Here is a 25,642-nt window from a genome sequence, read left to right on the forward strand (position 1 = left end):
TCACCCTCTCTCTCTCAAATAAATAAATAAAATCTTAAAAAAAAAAAAAAAACAACCAAGGCCAGCTTAAGAGTTCAGTACTTTGCTGTTTTATCATCATGTTCTTGATGTCACAGAGGATAATATTCTGAGTAAAATGTTGAAGACTCGCATCCACAGTGTGATCATTAAGATTCAGACTCTGAATCTGGGGAAGTTTCAGAAATACCTTCATCTATTCATTCCACTTATATTTTCTATTTTTTTTTTGAGATTTTGTTTTTTTTTATTCACTAAAGAGAGAGAGAAAGAGAGAGAGAGAGAGAGAGGCAGAGTTACAGGCAGAGGGAGAAGCAGGCTCCATGCAGGAAGCCCGACGTGGGACTCAATCCCGGGTCTCCAGGATCACTGGGCAGAAGGCAGCACTAAACCACTGAGCCACCCAGGCTGCCCTATATTTTCCTTTTTTAGGTATAGGCAGGGACGATGTAAATTTATTATATTGAAATTAACAAAATACATATATTGTGTCAATATAATTTATAAAACTAATGAAGTCATACAAATACTAAAAATAACATAATAAAATACATGTCTAATGAAGGATAAAAGAGCCTTTCAATAAATAGAAAATAAGTGATTTAAAAAACATTGTATTGGGGCGTCTAGGTGGCTCAGTCAGTTAAGTGTCTGACTCCATGCAGGGAGCCCGACGTGGGACTCGATCCCAGGTCTCCAGCAGGATCACGCCCTGGGCTGAAGGTGACGCTAAACCACTAAGCCACCCGGGCTGCCTTGAAGAAATATTTCAATGCAGTCAGCTCTTATTATAAATTTCAGTTTATTCCATTCTCTTCTTAGCCTCAAACTCATCTTCTCCATTATCAATAATGTTACTTTTAGGGCACTGGGGTGGCTCAGTCAGTTAAGCATCTGACTCTTGATTTCGGCTCAGGTCATGATCTCAGGGTTGGGAGGTCGAGCCTCAAGTCCCGGCTCTGCGCTGGGCATGGAGCCTGCTTGAGATTTTGTCTCCTCTCTCTCTAAATAATGATGATGATGAAGTTGATGCTGCTTTTATTCCTAATGTACAAAATTACTACCATCTCAGAGCAAAACTTTGGATAGTTGCAAGTCTAAGTTTTGCTGTGTTTAGACAAATTGAACCAAACACAGACACAGAGAGGAACACATATGATGTAAATTTGCACCAAAACCATCATAATTGCTAGTTTAAATAAGGTAAAATAAATTAATTATCTTCATAATTCATTTAAAAAATAACATCTTTCTACCTTTTGGAAAACCAATGCTCTGTGAGCTTTGGAGTAACATAGAAAGGTAAAGTTACATGCGGAATTTACTTTGAAGTCCTGACTTCTCCATTTCTCAGTGGGCTGTTGAGATAACAAAATCCTTTTTTTCCCCTAATAAAAGATCTGATTCCACAAACTCTCCATGACACAGTTTCTCAACCCCAGTCTGTGAAATCCCCTAATTTACATGTGATTTCCAAAGCAGGGAGAAATTTGATCTAATGGAATAACAGTAGTCTGCAAGAGAAAGCGGAAACAGCCGTGTACTAACTTACAAACGTATTTCTTAGACGCTTAGATTTGGAGTCCCCCATGGAGTGTGTGGTATCTGGCAGGTCATTCCAACACTTCATGAGCAACTTTGTTTTTTTAACTGCATAGATGATAGATGATGCTCCTTAATTATGCAGTTGAGGAAATACAGCAAAAAGCATGCAATTCTTAATGATCATTGATGATTAAAAAGTCAAACACCAGGTAGGAGCAAAAGCTGAAATAAATGCCTTTGAAGAATACAATCAAGAATGTGATCAAGAGGGGTGCCTGGGTGGCTCAGTCGTTGAGTGTCTGCCTTTAGCTCAGGTCGTGATCCTGGGGTCCTGGGATCGAGTCCCGCATCAGGCTTCCTGCAGAGAGCCTGCTTTTCCCTCTGCCTATGCCTCTCCCTCTCTCTATGTGTCGCCAGTGAAAAAATAAATTTCAAAAATCTTAAAAGAAAAAAAAGAATGTGATCAGGAATCAAGTATTGTTAAATAGTTGATGAGGAAAGAGATATTTGGTATTAGGGGCTGAGTTGGCTGTTATGGATGTGAAAGACTGAGCAGCCGGAGAACAAGAGGGAAAGGAGAAAGAAAGAGGCAAGGACCTTCCTCTTTGGGGCACACTTCATATCTGGCATTGGGCTGGGTGCTTTGGATTTATCTCATGTTATCCCTCCAAGACTCAGTGAGGGGTCATCTTCATTATTTCCATTCTGGAGATGAAACTGAGACCAAAAGAGATGACATTTGCCCGAGGTAAATGACAGAGAACAGGGTTTAAACCCAGACCATCTAATCACACTCTGTGCCTTTTTGTCCCAGTGGAGGATTTTTCAGCTGGGGCAGTGGTGGGAGTAGCACAATCTCAACCATGGGGGTGAGGGCAGGTTTTTGCGTTGTCCAAATATACTCAGATGCTGTGATGCCCAGCGGGGCCCTTTTTTTTCCCCAGTGTCCCCTCAAGGGCTGTCTAGTGAGTTGCTGGTCCAATGGGGAAAAGGACCTAACACTTAGGACCTTCACCAGGTGAACAACAAATGCCCCATCATCTTGCCTTCATAACTGGTAAAGAAGAGATGCCAGGGGATTCATGAGAAACCTTTGACCTCTCTTTTTAAAAGTAAGCTCAATCTCCAAGTTCATTACAAAGATTTACTGGAAATATATAAGAAACCTAAAAATATGCTAAATATAAATAAAAACTTTAAAATAATTCTACCAATGTTCTACTAAGATACCAAATAATGGTGTGTACCCTCTAATGAGGCTCACTGCCCAGCCTTCCGGAACCAAGTATGAAGCAATGCTAGGTCAGACCTAGCAAGGTCTGGGAACTAGACCGGGCAAGGTCAGCAGATGCCCCAGTGACAGGAGAGAAGACACAAGGTATCTAAGCCGTCGAGGGTCAGTTTCTTCACTCATAAAGAGTCGTGTACCGGCTCACAGGTGTTTGGGAGCTTCATGAGATCTGGGGAGAGCACAGCGAAGCCCATGCTCCAGCCAAATCTCAACAGTCTTGTAAAAACAGTGCAGACTCCTCTGCAGCTCTCCTTGCAGGCATGTCCATTAACAAAACATTCACAGTTAACAAGAACAAGATGTTTGGGGCGCCCGGGTGGCTCAGTCCGTTGAGCCTCTGACTCTTAATTTCAGCTCAGGTCACGACTCAGAGTCCTGGGATGGAGCCCTGCATGGGCTCTGTGCTCAGCGGGGAGTCTCCTTGAGATTCTTTCCCTCTGCCCCTCCCTGCCAATGTTTGAGCGTCCGTGTGTACTCTCTCCAAAAGAAATAAATACATCTTTAAAAAAGAAATAAGAATGATGTTTAAAACCGTATTTATGGACTTTAAGGTTTTCAAAATAGAGAAATACGTAACAATAACTATATGTGAATATATGACTTAAGATGAGCTAATACCAGGGATCCCTGGGTGGCGCAGCGGTTTGGCGCCTGCCTTTGGCCCAGGGCGCGATCCTGGAGACCCGGGATCGAATCCCACGTCGGGCTCCCGGTGCATGGAGCCTGCTTCTCCCTCTGCCTGTGTCTCTGCCTCTCTCTCTCTCACTGTGTGCCTATCATAAATAAATAAAAATTAAAAAAAAGATGAGCTAATACCAGAATAGTTAACACCCACTTCTTCCTTTTTTTTTTTTTAGAGATTTTATCCATTTATTAGAGACACAGAGAGGTGGTCTTGTGCATACTCAGTTCTCAGGAGTACTAAATAAGAATCTGCATATTAACAAGATCCATATTAACAAGATGATTTGCAAGTGCCCTAAAATTGCAGAAATATTTTCAATCAAAGAAACTTTTTAACAAGTAGCATTTTTTTTTCTCTTTCATTGCATGTCTGACTTTTATCTTTCATTACTCCTGCTCTTTAGTTACCAGAGGTTTCATATATATAACCTTCTCTTATAACCTTCTCAGATAACCTCAATTGTTGGTGTTTGGTACAGTCCCTATAAACGTGTCATCTTACAAATCACTCCTTCATCAGACAAAACGTATCAGTTTAAAATTTGAGTGACAGGACACAGTCAGAGGAATAGTTGAAAAGAGGGCTAAGGAAAGAAAGTAAAGTGCAGGGAGCCTGACGTGGGTCTCTAGGATCACACCCTGGGCTGAACGCGGCGCTAAACCACTAAGCCACCAGGGCTGCCCAGCTCCTACTTCACAAATATTTGGGAGATGTCTCTTAGCTCGGCTTCCTTCAAGCTGTATCTGTCATGTGAAACAGTTGTATTTACTGCCCCACTGATGCTTCTTCCCTGTGCATATGTGTTTTCCTTTCAGTATTTGGGTTAGTGGTGTATACACATTTGAACTTTTCCACAAATGATCATTAACATTGCTCTAAGTTATTTTTTCACCTATTCTTTTATTGGCCACAAAGTATTCCATCAGCTAAATGTGCCATAATTATTAATTAGTCCCAACTATCAAACCTTCAGGTCAGTTCTGATTTTTCACTGTCATAATTAACCTATGACAAATATATGAAAATGTTACAGGATATCTCCTCCTTTACTGCCTGCGGTTCTTGGTCATGCTGCTTAGAATGAAGAGGTAGACCAGATGAACAGTGGTGGTCAGCAAAGCAAAGGCTATTGAGCTCCCAAAGAGGGAAAGGACCTGAGCAGGTTACCGATTTGGTGTTTAGATCTTCTATTTTTGGTTTTTATAGGCTCTTTAGTGTGGGCTGTTTTAATCCGATTAACCCTCCATGCGCCTGTTATCCGAACAGGTTTTGTCATCTATCTATCACTTGGGAAAGGGTGGAGGGCTCCTTCCAGGGTGGTGTAAAGTCCCTTTAAGGGTGGTATCCATGAAGGGCGTGGCCCCTTGTCCCAGCCTGCCTTTTTTCCAACTATCCTTCATTAAAAATGTTATACACCTCTCTAAAAAATTCCGGAGGATAAATTCTTAAGAGGTAGAATGTTTGGGTCAAGGGGTATGAATGAACTTAAGGTTTTTAATGGGTATTGCCAAACCAATTTATGCCCTTCTCAATGATTATTAATGCCTTTTTTCCCTTGTTCTTATCAATACTAGGCTTTGTCACTTAAAAAACAAACAAACAAACAAACAAAAAACCAAAACACAGCTTTACCAATATGAGAGACAATAAGTGGTAGAAAATAATTCTCTAACTTAATAAGTGTAGTATATGGGAAATAGATGAGTCTTGACAAGGCTGGGTAGTAATTCTGAATATGAGATTTCTGTGGTCTGCTCTGTTGAGGTGATCTGCTGACCTGTAGCATAAAGGTCATATTTAAAGAAAGCTTTGTGCCTCAGAACAAACCCTGTGTTTATGAGTTAGAAGAAAGGAGGCTTGGATTCCGGTTCTAGCCAGTCATCTTTCCTTAGGCAAGTGTTATATTCTCAGTAATTTACTTTAAATACCTCAGAGGAGCCAGTAGGATGCTTATCTGTGTGCAAGTTAACTTGAGTCTGTGCCCCGAGGATCCTCCCTCTAGAGGCCATTATTGCAAGCACTTCAAATACTGCCTTCTAAATCAGTACCAGAGGGTTAATTAATTAGTATAATGAATGTCAGAAATAATTTTTCACTGATAAAATGAGTAATGTGCAAGATATGAGACAAGTAAGATTGTACAAGTGTTTCTCTTTTTAAAATTTTTATTTTATTTTATTTTCCTTCTGGTATAGTTAACACACAGTGTTATATTAGTTTCAAGAATATGATATCGTGATTCAACAATTGTATACGTCTCTCTGCCTTTTGTTGTTTTGTTTTGTTTCTTAAGCTCAGTAACAACATTGCTGGAGTAGTGCCCATCTAGAACTCCATTTGCTCAGGAATCCTCCACTGAACCAGGGATTTAGTTGCTTGATCTGGTGAGGATAGCTGATTATGTCATGTAATATAGGTGCACTTGCCCCGGAGAGAAACTTTCCTGTCCCGCAGAGTGCCCAAGTACATGTCAAGGAGGGAACTCCGTTGAGCGTCCAGAAATGTAGTTTGGACTCTTGTGGTGGCTGCTTGGTGGTGTCTTTCTTGTGGCAGGGTTCAATCCGAGACTGCCTTTCATTGTAACAGACCCCCTGGTGGTATGGTCCTAGGGAGGGACAACCCACTCCTTCTAACTTAACCTCTTAGAGACTTTTTGCTCCTCTGTATGAGTTGCTAGGGATGAACTAAATTGTTTCTGACCTCCCAATTAGTTCTAAAAGTTCTAGATCATGTTGTATAAAGGACACAGCATTAGATTCAGATTGCCTGGCATCGTCATTCAATAGAAAGGAAATATTTATCATATTTAATGTTAAATTCGATAATGTCTAATAGAAGGATTAAATAGCAAAGTTCTGTCTCTCTCCAGAATTAATACTCTTTCTACTGATGCCCCTGTGTGTCAGATAGATTCACTAACAGGTACTATCACAGATAGCTCTGCAAGAGACTAAATTGTGTCCCCCTAAAATTCTTATGTTGAGGCCCTAATCCCTAGGGTGACTATATTTGGTGATGGCATGTTTGAATGGGTCATTAAGGTTAAATGAGGTCAGAAAGGTGGGGCCCTAATCCAATGTGATCGGTGTCTTTAAGAGACAGAGATTGGGATGCCTGGCTGGCTCAGTGGTTGAGCAACTGCCTTCAGCCCAGGGTGTGATCCTGGAGTTCCAGGATCGAGTCTCACACTGGGCTCCCTGCATGGAGCCTGCCTCTCCCCTGCCTGTGTCTCTGCCTCTCTCCTTCTGTGTCTCTCATGAATAAATAAATAAAATCTTTAAAAAGAAAAAAAAAAAAAAGAAGAAACAGAGATACCAGGGATGTACAGGGACAGAGGAAAGGCCATGTGAGGCCCCAGGGAAAAGGTGGCCATCTACCAGCCCAGGAGAGAGGCCTTGGAGACACCAACTTTTCCAGCATCTTGATCTTGAACTTTCAGCTTCCAGAACTGTGAAGACATAAATTCTGTCATTAAGTCCCTAGTCTTTTTTATGGCAGCCTGAGAGACTAATACACCCTCCCCTCTTTGAAGATGGGGTAGAAAGATGTTTAAGAAGAGAATTCGGGTAAAGCGCCTGCTGACCCTGGACCCTGAGATCACAACCTGAGCCGCAGGCAGAAGCCCAACCTACTGAGCCATCCAGGCACCCGAGGAATGGTAGCAATTTTAAATGACTGCCAAAATGCATAAGAGTTCAAGGATTTGATAATTTGATTACATTTTCAAATAACCTTTTAATTTATTTTTAACTAGGGGATCCCTGGGTGGCTTTTGAGGTCCACCTCAAAAGTGGCAGGTTAGGGATTTTCTGAAAGGAACGAGCTACTGTGATTTTGTGAGACTTTATAGAGCTTTGTAACTTACATTCTTTTCTCCACAATTATAACAATCATCACAAATCCTAAATGAACAGTAACCCTTTAAAGAACGTAATTTCTGTTGGGTGGGGTGCTAGGTAAGATGGTAGAAACGGTCCAGAGCCCTGAGAGTCCAGTTATCTTTTAGATATCAAGGAAGGGGTGAAGGGTAGGAGAAGAGCCTCAGGACTGGTGGGACACAGGGAGGCAGCTCTACAAGGAGAGGAAAACTGGTTGAAGCCCAGGCCTCCAAACAGGGAGAAAGAAGTGAGGAGCAATTGGGCAGTTGAAAGCTACAGGGCTTCCAGAACAACACCAAGAAGGGCCTTGAGACGGGGCAAAGGACTGGTAGGGACCAGGGCAGTGGCCCACAGAGGCATAGCCAGGACCTGTGAGGACCCCAGGGAAGAATGAGTGGGTGGGGATGGGGGAGAGGAAACAGTAAAGAACGAGAGGATCTATGACAAGTTTCACCTGCTTAGCAATTTTGCCTTAGGCTGAGCCTTCCTGACCATAATTGCAACCTTACACGGCGATGCTAGTGAGAGAGGAAGGTGACCGGTTTCTCTGCACTGTCCCCATACCCATCTCCTCCCCCGTAGCCCTCATCTAAGTGTGGAAAGAATCTGGTTTGCTTGTCAACTTGGTGGAAGCTTTGTCATCTCACTTAACTACCCAGTTCCATTACAGGTTGAAGAACCTGAGATAAATTTGGATAAGCCTCCGGGGCTCCTCGTCAGGGCCAGGAGTTGACACTGTCATGAAATCAACATAGAACTTACGAGCAGCCCATAACCATGGAAATGAGGTTTGCTTGGGAGAAACCCAACTTGTTTCTAGAGGCCAAACGGACCATTGGCAGATCCATTACTAGAAGCGTCCTGTGTAGTGACACTTCTATGCATCAGACAAAGCATAATGGTGCTTTCCCCGGTCCTGGCCATGGAACTGTCGTTCTCTATGAAGAAAGTACCCACTCGTCGTGTCTGCCCTGTAGACAGGAAGGGAGGCAGAGAATGGAGCAGTTGCTTTGGAGCCGGCTCCCCAAGTTACGGAATGTCTACTCACAGAGATCCTCAAGAGACAGCCAGCCAATGGAGTCTGCGTGATGTTAACATCAATTGACTTGACAGATTTTTAAGATTCCTTCCAGCGCTTTGATTTTGTGACCCTAATCTCTAAGGAAGATGTTCACTGATGCACAGACCTCACTTCTAATTTGATGTGATGCCAGATTGCAAAGTTACAGCTGATGTTAGACACAGAGCCGCATGTGCCCACTGCAGTGGTTTTTTGAAATCCCAGACCAAACTGTCACTGTTGATATTGGAATCAGTTGTAATTCCTACCCCCTTCTATTCAATCGCAGGTAATTTTTAGATGGTGGAAGATCTCTCTGAGGAGTGAGTATCGATCAGCAAAGCCCGGAGAAACAAAAGATTCTCATGGAGCGTTCCTAGAGAACTCCCATCTTCAAGGTAAGGAAGGGAGCACATTAGGTACTTACTAGCTCAGTTCTCTTTAATTACTGATAGATTTTGTCCAGAAATATCCAGTATATCATTGTTTGAAATATTGATATGTAATTATGTACCTAAAGACCAAAGATAGTTAACATATCCCGAAATTTCTCTTGGGAAAAATCTTCTAGGGTTTAAGATTTCAGGTTAATATGTCAATTCCATTAATAATCTTAAATTGCATAAATATAATTTTTTCCTATAACATTTCATTAAAATGGGTTTCCTTTAGTTAAAAATACATTTTTTAAAAAATATTTTATTTATTTATTCATGAGAGACACAGATATAGAGAGAGAGGCAGAAACACAGGTAGAGGAGAAGCAGGCTCCATGGAGGAAGCCCGACATGGGACTTGATTCCAGGACTGCAGGATCACGCCCTGGACTGAAGGCAGGCGCCACACTGCTGAGCCACCCAGGGATCCCCTAGTTAAAAATAAATTAAAAGGTTATTTGAAAATGTAATCAAATTATTAAATCCTTGAACTCTTATGCATTTTGGCAGTCATTTAAAATTGCTACCATTCCTCGGGTGCCTGGATGGCTCAGTCGGTTGGGCTTCTGCCTGCGGCTCAGGTTGTGATCTCAGGGTCCAGGGTCAGGTTCCCTGCTTAGCAGGAAGCCTGCTTCTCCCCTCTCCTTCTACCCTTCCTCCCTCATGTTCTCTCTTTCTCTTTTTCAAATAAAAGAAATTTTTTTTTAATTCCTACTATTTCTTTTTAGTATCAAGGTTTGCTTCAGAAGATTTTTTTTTTAAAGAAGAATCTTAATCAGCATGTAGGCTAAAGACAAATCACTCTCCAGTTTCCCTGTGCTTTTTGCTTTCACAATATGAAAATTCTAAATAAAAAGCAAACTTTTTTTTTTTTTTTTTTTTTAACAAACTCCCATGTACCTATAACCTGGCTTCAATGATACTCAAAATGTGGCCAAAATCTCTACACAAAGTCACTGTTCCCCCTGGATTAGTTGGAAGCAAATTTCGTTTGTTAGATCATTTTATGCTAAACTACTTCAGTAGGTATTTCTTAAAAGGATTCCCTTTAACTAAATTCCTTAATTATTTACCTTAAGTACAAAAATTTAAAAGTAGAAGCTGTTTTAGAGATTTTTATTTTATTAGGAGTTAATAGCAAATACTTTTACGTGTGCATTCTCTTTTTACTGTTACAATATCCTTGTGAAATAAACAGTTTTATCCCTATTTCACAAATGAGTCTCAGAATGGATATAACTTTCTGGAGTTCCAGAGCTAATTATGGACATTGCCAGGACTGGGCACTAAGAGTCAAAAAATCAAGTATATAAATCTTCTTCTTTTTTTTTTTTTAAAGATTTTATTTATTTATTGGAGACAGAGAGAGAGAGAGGCAGAGACATAGGCAGAGGGAGAAGCAGGCTCCATGCAGGGAGCCTGATGCGGGACTTGATCCCAGGACTCCAGGATCACGCCCTGAGCTGAAGGCAGATGCTTAACCACTCAGCCACCCAGGCATCCCAATATAAATCTTATTCTTAAAGACACATTCTGGGTGTTCTGCATGGACTTTGATAATCAACACTCTTAAAAAACATTCTATTATTTAAATTATAGCATGTAATAGGGGTTTTTTGTTTTTTGTTTGTTTTGTTTTTTGTTTTTTGTTTTTTTTTAGGCAGAGAGTAGGTTTTCTTTTGTTTTGTTTCCTTAAACAGTTGAGTCTGGATTGATTGCCTGCAATTCCTGATACTGCATACATCTTATTTTGCTAACCTCTTTATAGCGAGTATTTATAACATGCATTAGTGGTTTAAAAAGAACTATGTTGGGAAAAGACTGTCCATTTCTTGGTGAATAACAATCAGTGAAAGCACTCCTCACTAATTTAATTGTAAAATAGACATGTTTCTTCACAGTTATAAAGTAAACTGCTATCCAGGCACCTGGCTGGCTCAGTCAGCGGAATGGGTGACTCTTGATCTCAGGGTTGTGAGTTCGAGCCCCACGTTGGGTGTAGGCATTATTTAAAAATAACATCTTGAGATGCCTGGGTGGCTCAGCGGTTGAGCTTCTGCCTTTGGCTCAGGGCCTGATCCCAGGACTTGATCCCAGGGTCCAGGATCGAGTTCCACGTCGGGCTCCCTGCATGGAGCCTGCTTCTCCCTCTGTCTGTGTCTCTGCCTCTCTGTGTGTCTCTTATGAATAAATAAATAAAATCTTTAAAATAAATAAAGTCTTAAAAAAATGAACTGCTACATAATACATTTCATTTACATTACATTTACATACACATTACATTTTACTTTCTAAGCATTATAAAGCTCATGTCTAATAAGTGATAAACACTCATTGACACACCATGTGATTTCGGGTTGACTTCCACCAAAACATGGCGAGGGGCATTGGCACTGCTTGTGTTTTAAGTGTCTTGCTTGCCCCAGACACCCCCACACCGGCGCCCCCTGCTAGGATATAGGGGTGGGGGTGGGCCAGCAGTGGCTTTGGGATAAGACTTGTGGGGTTCCTGATCCTGGGAAAACAGGCAATATAGTGGGACCTGTAGAACTGCAGTCTGACGGCTGCAGTGTCAGGACTGTCTGGTGGCCCCTTGCCCCAGAGTAGCACCGAGTTACTGAATTAATCACCTGGTGAGCTCAAAGGCTCCTGTGTTTCACTTTGAGACTTCCTATAGCATCGAGGGCCCCAGCAGAGGAGAATACTCCAGACAACAATGTTGTTTGGCCCCCTTCGTCCCCTTAGTCCTTAAGGAATCCCTCAGAAGGCCTCTCTGCAGCAGAAGAGGTGTGCGTGGGGCGCAGAGAGGGGCTCAGGGGTCAGTGGCCAGGGTTTGAAGCTCTGCTGCCTCCACCCAGCTGTGTGGCCACGGGCTGACCCTGACTCCCTCTGTGAGCCCACTTCCTCCTCGTAGCTGAGGTAAAAGAGCTATTCCATGTGGCCGCCTGGGCATTCGCTGACCTGACGCATGAACAGCATTTAGAGCCTCACACACAATACACAGTCAGTTCGCCATCTCGCCATCATTATTTGCTGTTGTTAAGTATTGATGTTTGGGTTTGATTTTTCCCATTCCCTCCTTAGCATATTCCCAAGATCCCCCCAAAGCTTTTCTCATCCGAATGACCTCTCTTACTAAGATGGTACGTGCTGGCAATAGGTCCCTAGAGTCTGGGTCACCCTTGGTGGCAGGCCTGGCAGAGGACTGGAACCGTATTCTTCTTGTTTCCTTGACCTCTCAGCAGCACTAAGGTGGGAGGGGATGTTTCCTTCCCTTGGCTTCTGGAGCACCTCGCTCTTGCTTCTCTTCCTGCCTCACTGGTCCCTTCCCGCCTTCTAGCTTTGCTGGCTCCTCCTCTTGTCTCCAAATCTAAACGTTCGGGGGCCAGGGGTTAGCTCTTGTGCCTGTTCTCTTGTCTAGGGGACTGGATCCGGGCTCAGGCTTTAAATGGCACCATGCACTTACAAGTCCCAAATTGATATCTCCAGCCAGCCCGTCTCCCCAGAAACTCCACACTCAGATATTTATCTGGCTGCTCCCTTGACATCTCCACTTGAGTTATTTCTAATAGGCTCTCAAATGTAACATGTTCAAAAATAGCTCCTGATCTTCCCTCCTGCAATAAAATAAAATAAAAAAAGGCTCCAAATCCTACAGTTATCCTTGGTTCCTTTCTTTCTTTCACATGCTAGATGTAATCCAGCAACAAAACCAGAATCTGAACTGTGGTTCGCAGCCTCCGAACCATCTTGGTTCCTCAAGATGCCCGCCTCCCGACATCCCGACTCTTGTGTAACCCCTCCCCGGGTCAGTGTGTGTGACAAATACAATCTGGCAGAAAGGATGGTGTATCACTTCTGAGGTTGGGTTATACATGACGCTACAACGTCTGACTTTTCTCCTTTCCCCCTTCCTCTCATCACTTGCTCTGGGGGAAGCCTGCTGCTGTGTCTCAAGACAGTCCTGGGGAGAGGCCCATGTGATGAGGAACTGAGGCCTTCCGTCAGCCGCCATATGCATGAGCTTTCTTGGATGTGGACCCTAGAGCCACTGTCAAGGCCTCAGTTGATGCAGACCCACACAACGTCCTGACTAGACCTCAGGAGAGACAGATCCTGAGCCAGAACCACCCATTCCCACATTCCTGAACCCGAGAAACTGTGAGATACTGAATGTTTGTTGTTTAAAGCCAGTAAAAGTGGGAATCATTTGTTACAACGCAACAGTAGATAACTAATATGGAACGCTTCTCACCATTTCCAACTCTGGTCCAACCAGCAACCACCTCTGTCCCAGACTGTTGAATTATTAGCCTTCTAACTGGTCTTGCTTTTCCTACCCTTGCCCCACAATAGCGTGTTCTCATCACAGCAGTCAGAATCAACCCTTCAAAACATATCAGGTCACATTACTTCTCTGCTTCAAGCCCTTCAATGGCATCCTGCCTCATATAGGGTAAAAATCCAAGTCTCATAGTGATCTTCAGTCGCTCCCCTCTTGCCCACTCTGCTTCAGGCATACTGGCCTCCCTGGTGTTTCTTTTGCACAGACCAAGCATGCTTCCACCTCAAGGCCTTTGCACTTGCTATTCCCTTTGTTAAGAATATATTTTCCCAGGAGCCCCAATGATTTGCTCTTCATTCAGGTCTCTGCCGAGACTGCCCTATTAGAGGGTGTTTCCCTGATCGCCGTATAAAAAATCACCACCTCCCTCCTTACCCTGGAAGACTGGATTTCCCATAACATCTATCACCACACAATATAGTCTATGTTATTTGTTCACTTTCTTATTTTTTATTTTTTAAAGATTTATTTATTTATTCATGATAGACATAGAGAGAGAGAGAGAGAGAGAGAGAGAGAGAGAGGCAGAGACACAGGCAGAGGGAGAAGCAGGCTTCTCGCAGGGAGCCCAATGTGGGACTTGATCCCAGGACTTCAGCATCACATCCTGGGCTGAAGGCAGATACTCAACCGCTGAGCCACCCAGGCATCCCTAGACTGATACTTTTAAAAATGGTTTTTGCAAGCTAAGAGACCACATCTTATTAATTATTCCATATTCAAGGTCAGGTACATGGTAGGCACTTAGTATATCTTTGTATATCTTTGTTAAAATGAATGAAAATACATTTCTGACAAAGGAACATTGCTTAAATAACATAAATAAAATCACTGTGCTCAAACTATATTTTTGCGACTCTAAATTCATGTGAGAGCACAAGGAGTAAATTTTAGAATTTACTAGTATTTTTATACTTGGGTAGTTATAAGTAGCACTAGGGAAATACTTCGTATAAATCTGCACGAGTGTGCTCGGGCTGCCATGACAAAATACTACACACTGGATGACTAAAATTTCAGGAAAGCATCTTCTCACAGTTCTGAAGGCTAGTTCAGGACCCAGGTGCAGGCAAGGTTGGTTACTTTGGAGACCTCTCTCCTTGGCTTGTGGATGGCCACCCCACTGTGTCTTCACAGGGCCTGTCCTCTGTGTGTGCATGTGCACACCTCTGATGTCTCTCTGTGTGTCCAAATTTCCTCTTCTTTTAAGAATACCAGTCAGATTGGATTAGAGCCTGCTCATATGACCAATTTTACCTAATCACCCTGTTAAAGGCCCTTTCTCCTGGAGGGCGACTGGCTGCCTCAGTTGGTAGAGCAACTTTTGATCTCAGGATCATGAGTTCAAGGCACACATTGGGCATGGAGCCGAAAGAAAGAAAGAAAGAAAGAAAGAAAGAAAGAAAGAAAGAAAGAAAGAAAGAAAGAAAAGAAAGGAAGGAAGAAAGGAAAGAAGGAAGGAAGGAAGGAAGGAAGGAAGGAAGGAAGGAAGGAAGGAAGAAAGGAAAGAAGGAAGGAAGGAAGGAAGGAAGGAAGGAAGGAAGGAAGGAAGGAAGGAAGAAAGGAAAGAAAGAAAGAAAGAAAGAAAGAAAGAAAGAAAGAAAGAAAGAAAGAAAGAAAAAGAAAGAAAGAAAAAAAGAACGGTCCTTTACCCAGTGTGATCACACACTGAGGTTATGGGGTCTAGGACTTCAGCATATGGATTTGGGGGAGGTTGGGAAGACATAGTTCAGCTCATAGCAAAATACATACTTTCCATAGAGGAATTCCTGTAATCTTGTAAACAGAGTGTATCATTACTAAATAAGTAATTCGTGATTGTAGTGGTGGGGCACCTGGGTGGCCCAGTCGGTTAGGCATCTGCCTTCGGCTCAGGTCCTGGGTCCAGGGTCCTGGGATCAAGCCCTGCATTGGGTTCCCTCCTCAGCGGGGAGTCTGCTTCTCCCTCTCCCTCTGTCCTGCCCCATCCTTACCACTTGTGTGTGCACACTCTCTTTCTATCTCTCTAGCTGTGCTCTCTCTCAAATAAAATCTTTTTTTAAATATTTTATTTATTTATTTATGAGAGAGACAGAGAGAGAGAGAAAGAGAGCAAGAGAGAGGCAGAGGGAGAAGCAGGCTCCATGCAGGGAGCCCGATGTGGGACTCAATCCTGGGATTCCAGGACCCCGCCCTGGGCCAAAGGCAGGCGGCAAACCGCTGAGCCACCCAGGGATCCCCTAAATCTTAAAAAAAAAAAAAAAAAAAAAAAGATTGTAGTAGTTTCCTATTGCTCCTGTAACAAACTACTACAAATGTAGTAGCTTAAATAATGACAATTTGTTATTTATATTTCTGGATTCAGAAGTCTTGTCTGGCTAAATTCAAGGTGTTGGTAGGACTATATTCTGTTTGAAGGCTCTAGCGGAGCTTCCAGCTTTAGAGGTGCCTGCATTCCTTGGCTTCTGGCCTCTTCCTCCATCTTCAAAGCCCATGATGGCCTGTCCAATCTTTCTTGCTCTGATACTGCTTCAGTGGGCACATCTCCTTCTCTGACTCTACTTCTCTTGCCTTTCCTTCCTGAGGACCCTTGTAATTACATTGGGCCCACCCAGTTAATCCAGTGATCTCCCAATCTCAAGATCATTCATCACACCTGCAAAAGCCAACATAATATAAGGTCATATATGTAGCTTCTGGAGATTAGGATATGAGGCATCTTTGGCAGAGGCATTTTTCTGCCTACCACAGTGATATGTGTCACGATCTAAATTGCAAAATCAAAAACATTGCTGTATTCCCCCCCCCAGATTTGCATATTATTTTTTTTTATTTTGTAAAGTAATCTCTCTACTCGGAGAGTATGGGGCTGAGAGTCACAACGTGGAGATCAAGAGTCAGGGGCTCCACTGATTGAGCCAGCCAGGGCACTAGATTTGCATTTTTAAAAGACAAAATGCATATGTTTATTTAAAAAGTCATTCATACTTACATACATAGAAAACTATTAGCAGGCATTTGAGTGTTGCTTAATACAGATTATTTCAATTCAAATCTTGGCTTCAATTGCACTACATATGTGACCTTGGGCAAATGATTTAGTCTTTTTTTTAAATAAATTTTGTTTTTTAAAAAGATTAAAAAAATAAATTATTTATTTAATAAATAAATTTTTTAAAGTAATCTCTACACTCCACATGGGCTTGAACTCACAAGCCCAAGATCAGGAGCCGCTGCATGCTCCACCGGCTAAGCCAGCCGGGCGCCTCTAATATAGTGTCTTTGGATCAGTTTCCTCAACTGCAGATAATGGGAATAATAACAGCATTTTGCTTATAGGGTCCTTATGAGGAGTAGTTGAATGAAGTTGAATGAAGAGCTTAGAATTTACCCAACACATAACAAGTTGCTATTAAAAAAAGAATTAAAACAATTTGTTTTGAAGATTTTATTTATTTGACAGAGAGAAAACACAAGTAGGCAGAGTGGCAAGCAGAGGGAGAGGGAGACTCAGGCCCTCTGCTGAGCAGAGCCTGATGTGGGCTTGATCCCAGGACCCCAGGGATCATGACTTGAGCCAAAGGCAGAAGCTTAACCAACTGAGCCACCTAACCCCCCCATTAAAAAAAAATTTTTTTTAAAGATTTTATTTATTTATTCATGAGAGACAGAGAGAGAGAGAGAGGGGCAGAGACACGGGCAGAGGGAGAAGCAGGCTCCATGCAGGGAGCCTGATGTGGGACTCGATCCCGAGTCTCTAGGATCACACCCTGGGCTGAAGGCGGCGCTAAACCGCTGCACCACCAGGGCTGCCCAATAAAAAAAAAAATTTTTTTCAATAAAAAATTTTTAAGTGAAAATTCCTTCTCTCTTCCTCCAAACTCCATTCCCCAGAGATAACCACTACAAATAGCTTCTTTTGTGTTTAAATTCTGTTTGGGATTGTGTTTGTTTACAGAAACAGAATCTTTAATTCCTTAATTTGCTTTTGCACTTACTATCTTGTGAACATTTTTCTGTTAGCATAGACAAAGAAGTACCTCTTTCTTTTCCAAGACTGGGTGGTGTTTAGTTGTAGAAACATACAATCCTCAGTTGATGGGCATTTTCAAAAGCTTTTGGGCACATTCTGGGGCATATTTATCCTTGTACACTTATGTGAAAATACTAATAACACAGATTCCTCGTCATGGAATTACTAGGACCAAAGAAATGTACACTATTCATTTTAATGGCGTATTTTATTTTAAGCATTTTGTTTTATTATTGAATCTGTAGTTCAGGGCTAACTTGACCAGCGATGGTACTTCTGTTAGCTAGTTTGAGTATCACTGCCATGGGATACAGCACAAATGCCATCTATAATTTATTCGACCTTCATAATTATGCTAGTTTTGAAAGAATTTGAAATTGGTCAATTTACATTATTTCAACATTTATTCATAAAATGAGATTTCATTAATATTTTCATGTCACCATATTTTAACTTTGAGTAACCCAAACTTTACATAAAATGCCAATTACTTCACTGTCCTTACAAACTGCCCTCCAAAAAACTGCTGTATTAATTAGACTCCATCCAACAGGATATGGTTTTCTTGCACCTTTGCCATCACTAATTAGATATTACTATTCTTTTTCATATTTTCCAGTTAGACGGTGAAAATAGTGTCATATTTAATTAGCATTTTCCTGATAACTAGTAAGTTGAGCATCCTGTCATGTTTAATTACCATTTATATCCTTTCTGTAATTTGCCTGTTTGTATTCTTTGTCCACTTGTCTGTGAAGTTTGAATTTTTTTTTCCTCTGAGACCTTTACAAATCTGAAGAACCATCTTTGGATTTTTTTCCCCCAAAGTTACAGAAATAGGAATGACCAGGAAATTAGCTATTGGTGAGATCGCTGGGTGGCTCAGTGTTTTAGCACCTGCCTTCGGCCCAGGGCGTGATCCTGGAGACCTGGGATTGAGTCCCACTTCGGGCTCCCTGCATGGAGCCTGCTTCTCCCTCTGCCTGTGTCTCTCATGAATAAATAAATAAAATCTTAAAAAAAAAAAAAGAAATTAGCTATTGGAAATATTTGTTAAAATTCAATTTAAGGCAAAAACGTGCCTATCTAAAACTCAATTGAAAGTGCTGATTCAGGAGTTGAGGTTGAATCCAACCTAAAAATAAGTTGTTTTCCAACTTATGTCCACTCTAAAGTTGGTTACTTTGATCTTCGAATGAGTTATAGTGGTGGTTAAGTATTTAGGCCAATCCACAAAAATCCCTGTGATAAAACCAGACAACCATATCTTCTGAACCAAATGACAGAAGTTTTTTTATTTCTGCTACTGCCTGTAAAGGGAAATATGGGTGATAGAGTTTAGATGTCAAAGAATTGAAATTCTCTTGGACATTTAGATGATTTATGAGGAATATTCAAACATGGACTGCATGTTTGAAATGGGGGACTAAATGGAAAGTTGATAATACTAATCAGTACTAATAATCCTAAGATATTGGCCTGAGGTCTAGATCTTAGGAATATTGGTATCCCTGAAATAAGAGAGTGGGAAACAATTGTCCTTATCTTATTCCCAAACCTGCACCAGCCCTATGCCCTGGATCCATGATCCATTTTCTCTGGGTCCCTTCATCACTTAGCCTGAATCTCAGCCTTTGACCTGGGACTTTATTTTCTCAGGCCTACCCAGCACCTCTTAGTGTACTGCCCTCCTTCTCTTTGCCCTCTCAAATTAGTTGCTCCTTGACTTCAGGCTGGATTTCTAAGTTTCTGCCGACCTGGAGTAGGGCCCTGAGGGTAGAGGTATTGTGGGAGAGTGTTGGAGGCAGAAGCACTTTGAGGAAGCATGGGAGCCTGGCTCTAGGCTACAGAGCAGGGAAGGCAGATCTCAGCAAGACTCTTCTTGTATTTTATTGTTTTTTTTATAAACTAATTTTCTGAGATTAAAAAAATGAATATATACACATAGTAATACAAAAATTAAATCAGTTTCAAGAGGTTTTAGAATAAATGTAAGTTTCCCTTTGGCCCCATGTCCCCAGTTCCTACCACAACCATCATTAACAGTTTTCTTGTATATCCTTCAAGGAATGGTCTATGCATATATACAGAATATGTTAACACAAAAAGAAGAATCTTATACATTGTGTTCTATACCTTGCTTTTTAAAAGCTTTAAAATTCAGAAATATCCTAAGTGCACAAAAAAGAAGATAATATTATACCAAACACCACTAACAAAAGATGTTAACATTTGTCACTTTACTTCATTTTATCCAAATTATCAAATATGTTGGTGTACCTTGCTCACAATATCCTCTTCTTTTGATGTCTGTAGTGTCTGTAGTGCTGTTCTCTTTTTCCTTCATTGAATGGTAGTTTGTGCTTTCTCCCTTTTTTTTCATGATCCCTTGCTAGAGGTTTATTTTATTATTATTATTTTAAGATTTTGTTTATTTATTCATGAGAGATACAGAGAGAGGCAGAGACATAGGCAGAGGGAGTGGCAGGCTCCCCTCAGGGAGCCCAATGCAAGATTTGATCCAGGTACTGAGGGATCATGCCCTGAGCCAAAAGCAGATGCTCCACCACTGAGCCACCCAGGAGTCCCTCATTTTATTATTTTTTTCTTAGATCTTTTAGCTCTGTTAATTTTCTCTATTTTTATTTATTTATTTGTTGTTTTTTAATTTTTATTGATTTCTGTTCTTACCTGTATTATTTCCTTCCTACTATTTCCTTTAGGTTCTTATTTGTTGTTCTTTTCTTAGGTTCTTGAGATAGAGGCTTAAATAATCACTTTCAGCTATTTTTCCCCTAAATTTTCTTTAAGTGTAGCTTTGCAGGTTTTGATAAGTTGTTTCTTGATTCTCCTTCAGTTTAAAATATTTCCTGAGTTCTATTTTGATTTCTTCTTCAACCCATAGACTACTTAGAAACATTTTGTTTAATTTCCAGGTAGTTGGGGATTTTTTGGTTACTTTTTCTTGATTTCTAGGTGATAACATGTGATCAAAGAATCAGATACTCCAAATGGTTTTAATTTTGTTGTCATCCTATCTCAGGGACATATTAATCTCCACTTCATCATCCCGGGTTCATTATACATGCTGCTACAGTGAATACCATATTTATTAAATATCTTTTAAAAACATAAAAATGTTACATACATAGTCATATTTCTACCCCTCTCCTATTTTCCCTCCATTCCCTTCAACTAACTGTGCTAAAGTTAATATTATTTCCAAGGGCATACTATTTTACATAGTTATAAATACATACATAATATATACTATTTTTGTATGTTTAAAATTTTACGTAAATGGTGTTCTAATATATTATTTCCAACTTTGCTTTATTTTTATTTTTTATTTTTAAGAAATATTTTATTTATTTATTCATGAGAGACACAGAGAGAGAGGCAGAGACACAGACAGAGGGAGAAGCAGGCTCCCAGGGAGCCTGACGTGGGACTCCATCCCAGGACCCTGGGATCACCCCCTGAGCCAAAGGCAGAAGCTCAACTGCTGAGCTACCTAGGCATCCCTCTAACTGTGCTTTATTATTTAACAATGTTTTTGAGATTCATGTTGATTATGTAGTTCATTCATTTCAGTGGCTAATGGTATTCTATTATTATTTTTTTTATTTTAAAGATTTATTTATTTATTTATTTATTTATTTATTTATTTATTTATTTGACACACACACACACACACACAGAGAGAGAGAGAGAGAGAGGCAGAGACACAGGCAGAGGGTGAAGCAGGCTCCATGCAGGGAGTTCGACGTGGGACTCGATCCCGTGTCTCCAGGATCAGGCCCTGGGCCAAAGGCGGTGCCAAACTGCTGAGCCCCCAGGGCTGCCCTGATTGTAGAGATTTTTTTATATGCATATTTTGAGTATCAACTTTTTAGTTAAATGTGCTATAGAGATTTCACTAAATTTTTGGTTTAACTTTTCACCTTGTTTATATGTTTTTCCTATATAGAAGTTTATAATTAATGTAGTTCAGATTTGTCAATCTTTTAATATATGGCTTATATACTTGGGTTTTGTTTGAGAGATCTTTCCCTACTCTGATTTCATGAGGATATACTACCTTTTTGAAACAAATTTTTTTTAAAGACTTTATTTATTTATTCCTGAGAGACACACAGAGAGAGAGACAGGCAGAGGGAGAAGCAGGCTCCATGCAGGGAGCCCGATGTATGAGTCGATCCCAGGTCTCCAGAATCACACCCAGGGCTGAAGGTGGCATTAAAGCACTGAACCACCCAGGCTGCCCTTTTTAAAATTTTTTTAAAGGAGGTGGTAAGGGAAGGACAGAGGGTGAGAGAGAGAATCCCAAGCAGGCTCAACGTCAAATGCAGAGCCCAAATCAGGGCTCGATCTCACAACCCTGAGATCATGACCTGAGCCAAAATCATGAGTTGGATATTTAACTGAGCTATCCAGGTGCCCCTAATTCTAAGTTATAAAGATTAAAATTCTATCTTAAGATGATAGAAAACTTGCATGCATGTGTTTGCAAAGTCAAAACTATAAAGCAATGTACAGAGGCTTGGTTTTATCTCTGTCTGTTCCACCCTCTCCTCCTCTTGCCCTAGGTTAACCACTTGTTGGGGCACCTGGGTGGCTCAGTGGTTGAGCATCTGCTTTTGGCTCAGGTCATGATCCCAGGGTCCTGGGATCGAGTCCCGCATTGGGCTCCCCATGGGGAGTCTGCTTCTCCCTCTGTCTGTGTCTCTACCTCTCTCTCTCTGTGTCTCTCGCGAATAAATAAAATCTTAAAAAAAAGACACACTTGTATTTGTTAGGTACCCTTTCAGTGATTCTCTGCTGATATAAACAAATTCATATATATAGCATTCCATCCCTACTGTTTAACACCTTACTTTTCCACCAGACAGCCTGGAGATCACTTTGCCTTTAGGGATCTTCCTCCTCTTTTTCTTCCTCTACTTCCCCTACTCTTTCCCCCTCCCCATCCTCTCTTCCTCCTCCTTTTTTTTTCTCACAGCTGCATAGTATTTGTGGGAACGCACCACAATCCCAGTGATGAAAATTTGGGTTCTTTCCAATTTTGTGATAATATAAATAATGCCAAAATGAATAACCTTGTGCATGGGTCATTTCATATTTAGACAATGTATGTTTGTGAGATTACTGGGCCAAAAGACAAAAGCATGTTAAAATCATCACTTTGAATTAATTGTTGCTGGTATGTAGAGAAGTGATGCTGATCATTTTTCAGTGGGATTTCTTGACTTTTGTGTGTTATTTAGATCATCTGCAATATTGATAGTTTGTCCTTGCTTTCTAACTCCAATGCATTTTTATACCTTTTATTTACTTATACTTGACCTCTAGAACAATGCTGAATAGAAACAGTGATGAGAGTGGGCATTCTTAATCATGCTTGACATGAAAGGCCATACAACATCATGGTTAGGAGATGCACAGTGGAGCACTGCTTGGTTCAATCCTTGTTCTCACTATGTGACCTTTCTCACTGTGTGACCGTGGACAAGCCACTTCCCCTCTATTTCTCATCTTTCTTTCTTTAAGAGGGAAATCATAATAGTACTCATCTCATAGAGTTACTGTGAGGATGAAATGATTATATGTATGATACATGTGTACTATATGTGCATGTGTATGTATGTACATATATCTGAGAGCTATGCCTGGCAAACATTGGATACTGTACAAATTCATGTTACTGTTACTATTATCATTATTATTTAAATAAGCTCTGCACCCAACATGGGGCCTGAACTCACAATCCTGAGACCCCGAGTCATACATACTGATCGAGACAGTCAGGCACCTTGTTATTATTATTATTGCTACTACTATTAGGCTTCTGGTAACTAGCCTATATCAGGTTTAAAAAGTTCCCTTTTAAATTTATTTTCTAAGACTTTTTATTCATAAGTAGGTATTAGAATTATATGAAATAATTTTCCTATATTTTTGAGATGATCATTTTTTTTCCTTATTTGTTAATATGGTGAACTATATTAAATAGTCTTCCAAAGTTACTCCATCCTTGGATTATCCTGGGATTAACTCTACTGGTCACAATTTATCTATACTTTTGGTATGTTGATAGATTCAACTTCCTAACATTTTATTTAGACTTTGTGCCACGTATGTTCCTAAGTGATTTTTCATATGCAACTTTCTTTTGCCTCCCATTATTGCGAGTGTGAGCAACCTCATAATTTGAGTTGGGGATTTCCTTCTGTTTCTATTATTTGGAACAAATTATATGAGATATGGATTGTCTGTTCTCTGAGAGTTTAAGGTTCACCTGTAAAGCAGTGTAGATCTGAAGCTTTTCTTGAGGTTTTCCTTTTTAATCCAATCAGTGGGTTCAATTTATTTACTGTTACAGTCTCTCAGATTTTCCTTTTCTTCTTGAGTCAGTACTGATAACTTATGTGCTTCTGAAGGGTTGTCTAATAGGTCTGATTTTAAGTTAGTTAGTATAATAATTTTTCTCAATTATTGTAGTATATTCGTTTTTTTTTTTTTTATTCCTGATAGGACTGAGTTATGCTTTTGTGCTTTTTTTTCTTGTTTATTCTTGGCAGTTTATCTATTTTATTAATTTTTTTAAAAAATCAATCTTTTGGTTTCCTGATCACCTCCATTGTTTCTTTTCTATCTTATTAATATTTGCTCTTTTCTTTATATTTTCTTCTAATTTAGGGAGGTAACCAATTTTTTAAGAAAATATTTTATTTATTTATTCATGAGAGACACAATGAGAGAGAGAGAGGCAGCAGGAGAAGCAGGCTCCATGCAGGGAGCCCGATGCGGGACTCGATCCCGGGCCTCTAGGACCACACCCTGGGCTGAAGGCAGGCACCAAACTGCTGAGCCACCCAGGCATCCCCCTTTAATTTGGATCCATAGCTCACTAATATTTGATCTTTGTCTATAATAACTCTTTTTATTTTATTTTATTTTATTTTTTTAATTTTAAAAAATTTTTTATTTATTTATGATAGTCCCAGAGAGAGAGAGAGAGAGAGAGGCAGAGACACAGGCAGAGGGAGAAGCAGGCTCCATGCACCGGGAGCCGGACATGGGATTCGATCCCGGGTCTCCAGGATCGCGCCCTGGGCCAAAGGCAGGCGCGAAACCGCTGCGCCACCCAGGGATCCTGAATAACTCTTTTTAATACAGTTACTCAAATATTTTATAATTTCATTTCTGTGTGATGCATCAAGTATTGATAGAAGGGTTATAAAATTTCCCACTACAGTGGAGGGTTATAATTTTTTCTTCATAATTCTATCAGTGTTTGTTCTGTGCGTTTTGTTAGGAGTATACGAGGTTTTTATTTTTATTTTTTTTAAGATTTATTTATTTATTTGAGAGAGAGAGTTTGCAGGGAGGGGCAGAAGGACAGGGAGAAACTTTAGCTGCTCTTGGACCCCCACAAGGGGCTTGATCTCAGACCCTGAGATTGTGACCTGAGCCAAAACCAAGAGCCTGATGCATAACTGACTGCCCCTCCCCGTACCCCAGGGGTATACTAGTTCAGAAGTATTAAATCAGCCTGGGGAATTATTCCTTAGTGGTTCCTCCTTACCTCCAGTGGAGAGATTTACTAACCTATGTTTTGTCTGGTAATAGAACTCTATCAGCTTTCTTTTGGTTTGAATTGGTCCATATTTTCCCATTCTATTAGTTTTACTTTTCCTTATCATTTATTTTTAAGTATGTCTCTTATAAATAGTATAGCCAGAATTATGTGTTGTGTGCTTGCATGTGTTATTCCAGTCTTTTAACTGGAATGATTAGGGATGCCTGGGTGGCTCAGCGGTTGTGCATCTGCCTTTGGTTCAGGTCCAGATTCCAGGGTCCTGGGATTGAGTCCTGCACCAGGCTCCCCACAAGGAGCCTGCTTCTCCCTCTGCCTATGTCTCTGTCTCTCTCTCTCATGAATAAATACATAAAGTCTTAAAAAAAAACTGGAATGATTAGTTCATTTACATGAATTGTGATTACTAATACACCTATTAATTTTCATCATCCTGTTTTGTGCTTCGTTTTATCCTGCTCTTTGCTTTTTCGTTTCATTTCAGTTTTCTCCTTTCTGTTTTGTTTTCTTTACTCCATTTTTTCCCCCATTAGACAAAAGCCTACATTTCCCTCCATACCATGAAGACATGGCCATGGGACCCCATTTTGCTCAGTAAGTTGTGAGCTGAAGTTGTTTCATAGAGCTTCACAGAAGGTGCAGACTTAGCTTTCATGCACATTTTAAAAATATATATTTTTTAATTAATTGATTAATTATTTATTTTTAAAAGTTAGCTCTATGCCCAAAGTGGAGCTTGAACTCACAATCCAGAGATCAAGAGTCTCATGC

General features: G+C 40.6%; 1 protein-coding gene across 9 annotated transcripts in view; it reads left to right on the top strand.

Annotated features, from left to right (window-relative positions):
- The window catches only part of FBXO36 (F-box protein 36), a 106,964-nt gene that overhangs the window by 49,786 nt on the left and 31,536 nt on the right, over positions 1 to 25,642 (top strand). For 8 of the 9 annotated variants that reach the window (XR_013363317.1, XM_077869133.1, XM_077869135.1 and 5 more), the window contains one exon: positions 8,767 to 8,875. Coding sequence is in view for 8 of the 9 variants with exons in the window: in XM_077869133.1 (XP_077725259.1) it covers positions 8,767 to 8,875 (109 nt within the window). In the remaining variant the exon portion in view is untranslated. Of the gene's footprint in view, positions 1 to 8,766; positions 8,876 to 12,607; positions 14,637 to 25,642 lie in introns of those variants that run through there. The other variant, XM_077869134.1, reaches the window with a different exon arrangement.

The sequence above is a fragment of the Canis aureus genome, chromosome 24 (genome assembly GCF_053574225.1).
Source record: "Canis aureus isolate CA01 chromosome 24, VMU_Caureus_v.1.0, whole genome shotgun sequence".
In the NCBI taxonomy this organism is placed as follows: domain Eukaryota; kingdom Metazoa; phylum Chordata; class Mammalia; order Carnivora; family Canidae; genus Canis; species Canis aureus.